This window comes from Nelumbo lutea, chromosome 4, assembly GCF_056320005.1.
Source record: "Nelumbo lutea isolate HS-2025 chromosome 4, American lotus-T2T, whole genome shotgun sequence".
Classification (NCBI taxonomy): Eukaryota; Viridiplantae; Streptophyta; class Magnoliopsida; order Proteales; family Nelumbonaceae; genus Nelumbo; species Nelumbo lutea.
The window spans coordinates 60,090,961-60,104,255 of NC_142687.1; the positions used below are offsets into that span (position 1 = coordinate 60,090,961).

Consider the following 13,295-nt stretch of genomic DNA (forward strand, 5'->3'; position numbering starts at 1 on the left):
ATATATTAGAATTTATCGTAAATCAAAATTAAAATAAGAAAAGAAAATATCGAATAACCTTGTAAAAACATCTAAATGCATAATAAATCAGTAAATCGTCATTTACTAATTTGTTATTGAATAAGATAATAGTAAGCGACATTTCCGTTGACATCGACATTTTAAACCTTGGTTTGGGAGGCTTACGCCTCTTGTGTTCTAAACTACACCTCACGCCTCTAGGTAGTGGAACGCTTCGCATCACGCCTCTGTGTTTTAAAACATTGAGGATAACTACACAGATATTGGATGATTGTTAAATTCTATGTAGCCCCACATAAGTCAACATTATCTATGGATGACTTCAGCCAAGGAAATTTGGGACTGCTACAAAAACATACTCTTAGAAGTTAAATGTTGCAAGAGCCTACAAATTGAAAAATGATGTGAAAAATCTAAAACAGGGGGAGAAGAGTGTAGCTATTTACTATTCAATGTTGTAGTCTCCATGGAAGGATATTGATGTTACGGAAGTAGTTGTATGGGATAGCACTAAGGATGTAGAGACATTTAGGAAATTTGTGGAAAGAAACAGGGTGTTTGATATTACAAGACAAAATATTCTGGCCAAGGATGAAGTAACACTTGCTTAGGCATACTCCATGGTGAGTAGTGAAGAGAGTAGGCGATAGGTACAGATGCAGGGTCCACCACCTTTCGAACATTTTGCACATGCTGGAATAAAACCAAATGGGACAATTGAGAAGAAAGAGGTGATATGTGTATATTGCAAGAAACCAAAACATACTAAGGATACTTGTTGGAAACTTCATCTAGATATTCTCCTAGATAGGTTTCGGGACAACAACTTTAAGAAAGGTAGTTAGTGTAGAAAAGCCCAAGAATGCAAATGTTGCTACAACATCTATAGGTGGTTATGAAGAAAGTAAAGAGAAATCTACTGTGGAGCAGCTTGCAGCAATGAAGGCAAAATTTGAGAGATATGGGAGGTTAATTAATCACCTGGAGACTAATGTTGCAGTTTCCTTAGATAATGCCTCTTCATTCACATTTGCCCATTTAGGTTTTCGTGCTTCTGCAAATCATGCTACAGCTTAGGTAATCGTAGAATTCCTTGGATTATAGATTCTAGTGCATCCGACCATATGATCGGCATATCTAACCTTTTTTTTGTTCATATCAACTCCTCTTTGGTAGAGAGAAGATTTCCCTTGCATATGGGTCTCTTGCTCCCGTCTCTGGCAAAGGGAATATTCGAGCTTTTGACTCCCTTTTTTTGTCCTTTGTCCTTTATGTTCCCAAACTCAACACTAATCTTTAATCTATTAGTAGATTAACTAAACCAATGAATTGCAATGTAACCTTCTTTCCTACTCATTATGTTTTTTAGGACCTAAAAACTTAGAGAAGGATTGGGAGTGGCCATGAGGTGAAAGGAATATATTTACTAGATACCTCTGATCGAAGTCTTGGACCACCTAGTGGAGTAGCTTTGGAGTCTATTTCATTAGAGTCGATTATAGAGTCATGTTACGTCATTTTTCTTTTTCAGCTTTGAGTCATTTGTTTCCAGAAATGTTTAAGGGAGTATCCCTATCGAGTCTTTATTGTGAGTTATGTGAACTTACAAAACATGGTAGACAATCTTTTTCAGTGATTAATAAAAGTTCAAATTCTCCTTTCCATATTGTGCACTATGATGTGTGGGGGCCATATCATTTATCTACTATGGGGGGTTACAAGTGTTTTATCATTTCATTGGTGATTTTTCTCGTTGCACTTGGATTTACCTTATGAGATCCCGGGATGAAGTGTCAAATGTTGTACAAAATTTCATGAACTTATTCTTACCCAGTTTAATACTCGAATAGAAATATTCCGATCTAATAATATAAAAATTTAATCAGAGATTTTGTTCCTACACCCCACAACAAAATAGAGTGGAGGAAAAGAAGAACCGAGATGTGATTGAGGTTGCGAGGAGCCTCTTTTTTGCTTCTCATGTTCCTGTTAAGTTTTGGGGGGATGCTGTCCTTAGAGCTACACACTTGATAAATCAGGTGCCTTCCCGAGTTTTGGGTTTTAAAACTCCTTTTAGTTTTGGGTGTACCTATTATGTTCATGTTCACAGTCATTAGAGACATAAGTTTGAACCTGAAGCACACAAGTGTGTCTTCTTGGGATATGCCTCCATACAAAAGGGGAATTGCTGTTTTGGTCCAGTTCATGGCACTCACTTTGTTTCCAGAGATGTCACATTGGCTGATTCTATTCCTTTCTTTGGTACTTCTCCTAAGGGGGAGCATTCAAAGGAGTTGTTTGCTATATAACCATCTATCCCTCATTCGATTCCTATTGAGCCTTCTATTGAGTCTCCTCTCATTGAATCTTCCACTGGGTCTTCCTCTCAAGTTCTTGCTCCCCCTCTTCCTGCTCATCTTCCAACATTTTCTTCCCGTCCTGTTCTTCACAGGTGGTACTAGAGACAAAGACTCAACGATAAACAAGTTGTTTCCACACCTTCAGATGAGCCTCTTGCAACTCCCATCTTTACTGAGGTAACAAGTCAGCCCCCTTCTACCTCTTCGCAAGGGTAAACGGAAGTGTACAGCTCGTTGCATTTCCAAACACCTGTCCTATAGCCTCCTTTCCCCTACCTACTATTCTTTTCTTGCCTCTATTTCTACACATGTGATTCCCAGATTTGTCCCAGAAGCCTTATCCAAACTAGAATGAAGGGGGGATGCTATAATGACTGAATTAGATGCCTTGCATAAGAACAATACCAGGGAAATTGTGGATTTGCCTGAGGGAAAGTCACTCATCTCAAAAGATTTCTTAGCAGTGAGTTTGGGATTAAAGACTTGGGTGAACTCAAATATTTTTTGGGAATTGAAGTTGCCAGGTCTAAGGATCGTATCTTCATATCTCAACGTAAGTATGTTCTTGAAGTTGCTGGGTCTACTGATGGTGAATTGTTGACTGATAGGGGAGTGTTCTAGAGATTGATTGGGAAGGTATTATATCTTTACATGACTTGACCAGATATTTCCTATGTAGTTAGTGTAATTAGTTAGTTCATGCATTTTCCTAGAGATACACATTTAGTAGTGGCTGAGAGGGTTCTGTGTTATCTGAAAGGGACTCTAGGGAAAGGTATCTTGTTTGCTAAGCATGGACACATGAAGCTGGAAGCATACACTGATGCTGATTAGGCTAGATGTATTGATGATAGGAGGTCCACTTCAGGTTACTATGCTATGGTGGCAGGGAACATTGTATCATGGAGGAGTAAAAAGCAGTCTGTAGTGGCCAGATCTTTGGTTGAAGCAAAGTATAGGACAATGGCACATGGAGTTTCAGAACTTCTGTGGTCGAGATCACTTTTAGAAGAATTGGGTATTGACAATGAGAAGGCAATGATGTTATATTGTGATAACTAGGCTGCTACCAGCATTGCACATAATCCTATTCAGCATGACAGAACTAAGTACATAGAGGTTGACAGACACTTTATACGGGAGACTAGGCTGGTTCACCATATAAGCAAGCTGGGCATGATTGATATCTTTGCATGGCTTGAGGGGGAGTGTAGAGAGACTGGGCTTTATGTGAAAGAATGGTAGGATCCATCCAATGGACGCCATGAAGGGTGCGGAATGGGTGGGCGAATTTCAAAAAAATTTCTTACCTTCTTCCAACTGGGAATCATATTCCCTAAATTTAGAATACAATATTCAAGGATTCTACTTGAACCATAATCAAACCAGATCTGAACCAAAAGGAAACAGGAAGGATTATACCTGATCCGGAGAAACAATATCTCCCAAAGTTGGTGTTCACGCCCAAAGAAGAAACCAAGATCGGCTCCTGCTGAAGATGAAACAGCTGTGGATGGAACGGAACCAGTAGGGTGTGTCCTACACACTGGATTCTTCGCAAGAATCCTCTAGAAACCTTGAACACCGAACCTTTTTGGTCTTTCTTGCAAAATTGTTGTCAAGAACTGATTTCTTGACTTCCTAATGCTGTAAAGATCCAATATTACAATAGGGAATGGCGGCTGCTGGAGGAGGAGAAATCCAGGGACGAAGAGGGCTGAACTGTGTCTCTTCTCTCTGGAGTCTGTGAGAGATCAAATCTCAATTCGCAGGAGGTATCTCTTGCATACAAACCCTAGTTCGAAATCTGATATTTTTTGTTAGGGTTTTCTCCTCTTTCTTCTTGATTAAGAAACCTCCCAATTTTTTTTTTTTGGGAGTTATCCCAATCCCAATCAGTATTTGGATAGGGGATAATTTTAATCTTATCTGCAGATTAAGGTAGCTGACTCCTGACCTTATCAGGAGGTTACCAGATTCAAATCTAATTTGAATTTGGTCTCTTAAGGTGGATAAGGTTAAAGACCCAATCCTTTTACTAACATTAATCTCAGGTTTGCCCCATGAATAGGTGATCATATCAGCCTAGTTCGAAATGGGATTTTGGCCCATTAACTGTTCAGTGTTTAACTAGTTTCCAATCTGCTGCCCAGTTGGGCTTCTTTGTATGGCGTGGGACCCAAGCATTGATCTACACACCAACCACATGGGTTCGGCCCAGCCTTTATTACAAGGCCCAGCCGAATTCACTGAAAGACTCAGTGACCCCCTTGAGCCCATCACATGGACCCTATGGGCCCAACACTTACATTAAGTGGTCCCTGGGCAAAGCCATCTTATAAAAAACCTAGGGACTGTGGGTAGGTGCAAGATTAGCCCATCAGGTATTATCGTAAATGGTCTTACACTTAACCTCTCAGCCCTTAATGATCAAGCACTGCCCGACAAGAGAAGACCTCTCCCTCGGCTGCAAGGAACAGTGCCACACTCTCTACTCACATGGATCTCGGGAATTAAAAACTTTTGCAAATCTTTTGAAACAGTTCATATACATGTATATATATTAATTTTGCAAAACAAAATTCCAACGATTGAAATCATTTGCCGGCAGTTTGGTTTCCATCAGAGAGAGTGCATTCCCGATCATTACCATTGTCCGACAAAGGGGCTGATCCTGTCACTATGACCACTCACTCAGATGAATTCTTAGACTGCCCCAACATGTCCAGGTTTTGACCCCCACTAAGGATCTCACTGATTGACACATCAAAGACAGCCCGATCCGACACCTAGTGATGTGTCATAATCGAGTCTAGGGGTCAGGTGTAACTTTCCAGTTTTGCCCATCTGTCTCCAAGGTCTAGGGCAATACTGGAAATCTGGTCCGGTTCAAGGGTTCAAGCAATCACATACTGCATGTGCCTTGGGTCTTACACTGATGGCCGAAACAAGCCATCCCAACACTTGGTGGCACATCAGTATCAGCCTTGGCAGGATAAATCTCCCCAGACTTATCCAATGGCTGTGAACATTTAAAACTAACACAAGTTTCTATAAGTGTCCAGTTTTAGGGCCTTACATAGAATTATACCAAACAACATGAATCAAACATGTACTTTATTTATTTACAGTAAATGTCAAAAGTACATCAAAATGGATTGAAGCTACGGGCATACAAAACTGTCTAACATTATGCGCCCTAGATCATTACTACATTTTTTATTAGTTCTTTCTTGTTATTAGTTCTTAATGGGCCTTTCTTTATGGGCTTTTTAATCCTTTTTTATGTTTTCTAAGTATGTTGATGAGGTGGATGTCTACTTAAGGGTAGACTTGTAATTTATGTAATCTAAGCAAGATTAATAAAAGATTAAAGAGGAGAAAGAGGCGATTATCAAACTCCTCCTTTCTCCCTTCTTTTCCATTCTTCCTTCTTTCTCTTGTTGTCTTCTTCTTCTTCTCTTTCTCTTCTACCTTAATCTGAAATATTTTCTCTAGTTTTTATTGATCTAAATCACATCTCTCTTGACTTGGCTACACCTCAAAACATTGGATTCACTCTTCTACTGTGGCTTTGTCATCCTCCCCCCATTTGTTCCAGCTTTTTTCTTTATTTGCTTTCTTCTCTCTTATTGTCTCTCACTTCTTTTTTTTTTTTTTTCAAATTGTTTGAAAGCAATTTTGGCAAAACCTTCTCCTACCCAGAAAAATAGCCCAAGAGATTTCCCCACAATAACCTCTTTGTCAACTACTTACTCAGCTCCAACTTCCTTTTTTCAATTATCTCAATGCTTCCTTTCTCTGGATTCCCCTCAACTTCCTTTTCACCCATCGCCTTTCTTGACCCTAGAGGTTCAATCCCCACCTTTACTAATAGTTCCTTATACCCCCCACTTGTCTCCTAGCGTAACCCCAAAATCCTCCTATTATACATACACCTTATATTCTGTGTCCTACTATCCTCTATCTCCCCTGTAGCTTCCTCGTCTTTCACTTAGCCTGAGCTTTCTTCCTTCCATCCGAACCTTCATCTTCCCTTGAAGCAATATGGTTGAGGGGGGAAGGGAGATCAATAGAACTTACCTCTAATTGAACCATTACAAGGAAATCTTGGTATTGGATTGTCACCTCTAATTGTTCATCTGATATTTCTTCTCTATCGTTGTTGCATACCCAACACTTGGATGATCATCATCTCTATTTTTCACGCTTTCGACTAGGAGTATCGAGTTCAACACATGCTTCTACTAGCTTGTGATCAACTCTTTTGGGATTTCATGGATTTCCTTAACCTCTCTTCGATCTGATACCTCCTCTAATAATGCCCCTGGTTTTGTGAATTGCGCAGAAGAATCAAACTCTTTTTTCTTCCTCCCTCTTTTTACTTCTTTCGTTACTTTTCCTTCCTTCCCGAATTTCATAATTACCCAAACCCACTCATCCCTCCCAACTTTTCTCTTCGAGCCCCTAGAACTTTAGGACTTGAATTTCTTTTTTCCAATCAAGCCCTTTCCTTTTTGCACACCTAAGTTTGTGGAGCATGTATTCTTTGAGTTTGTCACATTACTGTGCACCCCACATAATAATTCCTCCCTAACGCCCTTTTTGTCAAAAAATTTTCTCTCCATTTTCTTCATGGACTTGATTTTCCCATTCGTCTAACTTCCCCTTCATAAATTCTCTTGCTATGTCAGACGAGTTTGTCTTTACATTATAAAATATCATATTATGTACTATATTTAATATTATATATGACGTTATATCTATATCATATATATTTTCATATTAGGCAAGGCCTTCATTCTAATTCCTAAGCAATATGGGACTCGGGACAACAAACACACCTAGGCAAGCCTTTGCTTAGGAATTTGATTGAAGGCCCTTCCTTCATCTATAAAAGGATAGACAACCCAAGCCATGCCCAGCCTAAGAATTAGAATGAAGCCCACCCCCTATTTTGTGTTGTAGGCCCAAAGGCAAGCCAAACTTGGCTTTGTTTAGATGAAGGCAAGGCCTTCATTCTAATTCCTAAGCAATATGGGACTCGGGACAACAAACACACCTAGTCGATTAGACCATGAATGTTCTTACCTCCAAACTAGACCTAAGCTTATATTCTAATTCCTCAGCCTGGGCCCATACAAACTAGACCTAAGCTTATATTTTAGGCCTAGGGTCCAAGCACAACCCATGAATGTTCTTACCTCCAATAGAAATGACTAGTCGATTAGATCATATACTTTCTCAAGATCAAGCTCACTGATTAATCATTTCCTTCTTGATCTTCTAAACTCTTCTACACCACTCATTGGCAACTAGAATTTGATGTGTAATTTCTCAATATTGCAAGAAAGCTCCTTTGTTGGCAGTGGTGATTGGAAGGACCTTTTTGAGCCTTAAGGAGAAGACCTTAGCAATGATTTTATATAAATTGATTACCAAGGTATTTGGTCTAAAATCTTTGGGATGATTGGCTCTATGCTTCTTGTGTATTAATATAAAAAAAGTAGTATTCATTTTTGGATTTAATATTCCCCTATAAAAGAACTCATTAGAAGTTTAAAGATTTAGATTTAAAAGTATCCCAGCAATCCTGATAAAAGGCCATTGTATATCCATTTGGCCTTGGTGCCTTTGATCTGTCCATAGAAAAGGTGGATCAAAGGCACCAAGGCTTCTCTATTCTGCATTTTCCTCCCATTCTACCTATCCTTGGATCATACTTTGGTGCCTTTGATCACATGACTCTACTATACTCATGTCTCATAGAGCTAGATATATCATATGAACTCAATGTGGTGAGCTAATATATGCATCAGTCTAGGGCCTCTAGGGTGGCCTGTCTTGAAGCAACTTTAAAAGGATTGATTCTTGCTCACTTGAAAGAGTGAAAGTTACTCCAATAAAGGGGGAATCTTGTATATTAGGTCATGGTTATTTGAAACTTAAAACCTTCATTGATACTAATTTGAGTAAGTTATATTGATAATAAGCTGTCTACATTTGGCTATTATTACCTTGCCAGTGGCGATCTTGTTTCTTGGACAAGTAAGAAGCAATTTGTTGTGGTGAGGTCCAATGCTAATGTACAGAGCAATGATTCATGGGGTATCACAATCCACTACAAACATCAAAATTTTGATATATTATGCTCTGAATTTGATGTATTGTATATTGTATTGGCAAGCCCCCGATACACCTTATATAGGGCTTTTCTGGTAAAGGTTTAAAGTATTAATACACCTGATATGCACAAACATACATATTAGGTGTTTTGAACTCACATAACTTATTTCTAGTTCTTCTCCTTTTCAAAATTGAACAGGGGTTGGTCTTAGGCCTGCCTAACCCCATGAAAATGGTCAAAACCCCAAAAGCCATGTATAAGGTGTATCAGGGGCTTTCTGATACACTCGATACATGGTGTATCAAATTGAAAATTTGATCCTTGTTTGTGGTTTTGACCAATTTTAGGGGGTAGGCAGGTCTCAGACCGACCCCCTGACCAATTTTGAAAAAAAAGCTAAAAAAAGTTGTGTGCATAACACCTAATGCACATGTTCGCACATATTGGGTGTATTGATAATTTGAACCTTGTTCCACTATGGCTAGACCTTGACACCATGATGACATCATCATGGTGTTATGCAAACTACAATCTTCCTCTGAAGCTCTCTTCTTATATCAAGTTATCTTCTGAAGTGAAACTATGAAAGAAGATGATGAAGATATGGATAACATGGAGAACAAGAGAAGTTCATTTGGGAAAAATGTTGGATATGGTAATCAACCTATCCTACCATAGAAAATAGGAATATTACAATAATGTCCTCAGTTGTGGTGTTTCACTCAAGTACCATTGTAAGCTACCCCAAAGTTTCTCACCACAGTATTGTTGTACGACAGTAGTATTGTGTTGTATATTTATTTTATTTCTTAACCAAGAGTTGCATATTTGTAATTTCACATTCAATGCTATTTGAACTAAATATATACTTTGAGATTTGGATTAACTAATTCTAGAGACCCTTATTTGTTTTGTTATGTTCTACATGACTTTCCTAACATTGGTAACCAGTTTTTTTTATCAGCCTCTGATTGAACATGCATCATTATCCTTCTTCCTTGAGACTTATAAAAGGTTATTGTAGAGATAATGGGCCAAATGGGCCTTAGTTTCTTTATTTTTCTTCAAGTTATGTTTATGACTTGTCTTAATAGGTAGTGGGCTTTTTCTTTTTTCTATTGTCTTTAGTGATGGACACCCTACTAAGGGAACTCATGCAATTGTTCTTATTTTTTCCAACAAAAGAATAAAAAAGATTATTGGGGGCTGAAGAGAGGTTGGAACCCCTTCTTCCTTCCCTTTCTTCCATCTTCTTTCTCTTTTACTTTTCTCTCTCCCATCTTCTTCAATCTTTTTCTTCTCTTCTGTTTTTTCTTTTCTTTATTTCAGCTTATTGCAGGTGGGATCTACAACTGTTATAATTTTATTGATTGCATTGCATCAATTTTATGTCTACCCTGTTGCAACCTATTTTCTAGTTCTGAATGAAATTATTTCATCTTTGACACATTAGTTGGAGTTATTTTGGTATGATGTAATGCATAAATTATAAAGAACGCATATAGTTGTCTGTCCAATGGGCAAGTAGCTGCTATACAGTGGAATCCAACAAATCTCCACAAAAATACAAATATCCTAACTGGGTAGCATATGAAATTGGTCTAGTTCAATTTTTAAAGACATAAAGTGTGAGGTAAGGTGGCAGGACCTATAGATCTGTGAGGCATAAAGGCCTGAGCCTTAAGCTTCATGAATAACTAATTTTAATAAAAATATGAAATTTGAATGTATAGAAATATGCAATAAATTATATTTTCATAAGAGCATATAAATGAGTAAATAATCATGTAAGGAGTAAGAGCATTAAGAGCTGTAGCAGGAGTGCAACTTGGGTGGCTTGGATTGAGGACTTGTAAAACTTTGAATTGGCCTCTGCCTCATGCTGTGCAAATTCTTCAAATTGGGCATCTGATTTGCACTACCAACTTCAGAGAAAGCCATTGCATTCTTATAAAATACCTAATAACTATGAAAAAGCTGTAACTATTATATATTACCTTGAAACATTTGCTTAATATGCTGAAGCATAAAAACCAGTACAAACATTGACATATATGCATATATGTATGCACACATGCATGAGTTCAAATTGTGAGAAAAGTGGCTTGCATTTTTTTATAGTGCCCCAAAATTGAGCCTCAAAGTGTTTTCCTTGAACCTCACCTCAGATCAAAGCATATGCCTCATGGTGTTTTAAGTGCCCGTTTTGGAAGGCTTCCTGCATCGACCTCTGTCTTTGCAATCTGGGCCCCACATGGAAAGCCTAGAAGTCATGTTTGGTGAAAAACCAAGAAAGCCAGAATAAGATTTAATTGAGCTAATAAATTGACTTTCTGGTGAAGCTAATTTCAGTAGCTTCTTCAACACAGCTCAATCAATGCAGTTCAATCAAAGATGTAGCCTTCCCAAACAGGTTCTGAAACACTAGTGTAGCTTATTATTTGCTTATTAATTTTCACATTGTATCCCTTGTTTGGAGTTTTATAATGAACTCTAACATTTTTGGGATTATGCCTGTCATTTTACTCAGGTATTGGGAGGTTTTGATTCATCAAATTATGTAACTGAGAGGAAATGGGCTACTGCTCTAGATGGCACTCAAATTCCTATTTCAATAGCTTACCGCCGGAATCTTGTAAAGCTTGATGGATTTGATCCATTATTACTTTATGGCTATGGCTCTTATGAGGTAACATGTAATTTCATGGTTTCATTAATCAGTAACAAGTATGTATTTCTATTAAAAACACTCCTTAGCTGATAGCAAAAATGAAGACAATCTTCTGTAAATGAAATAGATTTACTTTTTTATTTTAAGTTGATTTCTCAATATTGATATTCTTTACCACCTGTTTTCTCTTAAGGGTGGTCTATAGCTGATTCTTCCATTTTTGGAGTCTCTAGGGAAGGACTCGCACTAATCCAACTTGCTCCTGATTATTGGCTTAGATACCTGTTTAAGCACCTTCCTGCCCTAACAGTATGCTCCTGTTGTCAGTTCAGTTTGTTGAGCACTAAAAAGAGAAAGACAAAAGTGTTAACATGTCCTGAATTTTCATAGATTGACTTAAACGTAACCCCGAGTTTTGCATCGACTTAAATATGCCTTCTGTTAGTAAAACGTTAAGAAGTGTTAACATGTCACATCATGTGACCCTTCAAAATTTTAAAAACTCTATTTTACCCTTCCATTGTTTTTTCTCAAAATACTTCGAAATTCCTCCCCTGGCTAAATACCTAACGGCATTGCCTTTTAAAAGCAAATACTTGATTGGCCCTTTTAGAAGGGCCAAAAATATTATATCCTTTGTGTTTTCTTCTACACAAATCTTGCTCTTTTCTATGTTTCACTCTGCTTTGCTGTGAAAAACATTTAAACAAAACAGCGTTGTATTTATATCTACTACACAAATATTAGGCTAATAGGCTTTTATATGTTTACTTTGATTTCATGCAAAAAGAATTTACAAGAAAACAGTATTTATATGGCCTCTTCTCAAATTTCAGGCTAATAATAGGTTTTTGTATGTTCACTCTGTTATTCTGCAAAAAGCATTTAAGTAGTTGAATAAAACTTTTTTTTTTTTTTTGAGAAAAGGTAATGTAATTTTATTTATAGAAATTACTAGTACAAAGGCCTCCCCCAACTAAACACCTTAGAAGGGGAAACAGCCCAAACATAGCAAAATTACAGATGCCATAGGCTCCTAGAATTCAGCCTAGCCCCCAGCTGAGCAGCCTGAATTCCCTTCGATGCCGAGACCCAAGAAATCAGCTTTCCAAAAGAAATAGATTTCAGATCTTCCGGGTCCTTATAGATATTCTGAAATAATCTTTTGTTCCTTTCTGCCCAAATGGTACTGATAACTGCAGCCCGAATGGACCTCTACACTACTGAAGCAAGCTTTGACAATCCCTGTAATCTCCAGCTCCACATCACCTCCTTCACCAAAGCTGGCATTGACCAGGCAAGACCCACCGAACCAAGAAAGTGATTCCAAATCCTAGCAGATATTGAGCAGTGCAGAAACTGATGACTGCTATCTTCCACTCCTTGACCACATAACACACACCTCTGATCCTGAATATGAACCCTTCTCTTACATAGGTGGGCTTTAGTTAAACACCTGTCTAGAACTGCAGCCCATACTAGAGTATTGATTTTTGAGGGAGAGGTTGGATTCCAGATTCTGGAAGCAGGCAAATCTTCAGAAGTATTCATTGTCATGTGAGAAGCAAATGACTTGACTGAGAAGAGGCCATCTGTACTCCAATTCCAGGACCAGCTATCTTCTTTGAACAGATTTAGGGGTTGAAGGGAGAGCAGATTAAGATCAGCCAGGACAGGAATTTCCCAATTCTGAAAGTTCCTTCTAAAAGGACACCAGGCTACTGAGTTCCCCACCACCTCATAATAATCAGCACTCACTGCATCTTGATGGTCTGCTAACTGGAATAGATGTGGGATTAACTCTGAAAGAGGAGTGTTTCCACACCAGGGATCTGTCCAGAAGGACAGCCTATCACCCTTCCCAAGGTTGGGGCTTAAACCTCTACTGAGAATGGGAAGAGTGTCCATTATTTTCCTCCATACCAAACAGCCTAAAGATGGGGGAGAAGAAGTGTTGATCCACCAGTGGTTTCTTTCCAACCCGAACCTCCAGATCCATTTCCCAAGAAGAGCCTTATTAAAGGTTCTCATTTGCCTAATATCCAAACCTCCTTTACTTTTCGGAGAGCACACCTTCTCCCAACTCACCAAGTGGAGTTTCTTCCTATCCTCCTCC

General features: G+C 38.4%; 1 protein-coding gene across 3 annotated transcripts in view; it reads left to right on the forward strand.

Annotated features, from left to right (window-relative positions):
• Window positions 1-13,295, forward strand: part of LOC148860815 (Prolyl oligopeptidase family protein) — a 111,393-nt gene that overhangs the window by 75,448 nt on the left and 22,650 nt on the right. For all 3 annotated transcript variants that reach the window (XR_016113253.1, XM_088986222.1, XM_088986223.1), the window contains one exon: window positions 11,039-11,197. Coding sequence is in view for 2 of the 3 variants with exons in the window: in XM_088986222.1 (XP_088842348.1) it covers window positions 11,039-11,197 (159 nt within the window). In the remaining variant the exon portion in view is untranslated. The remainder of the gene's footprint in view (window positions 1-11,038; window positions 11,198-13,295) is intronic.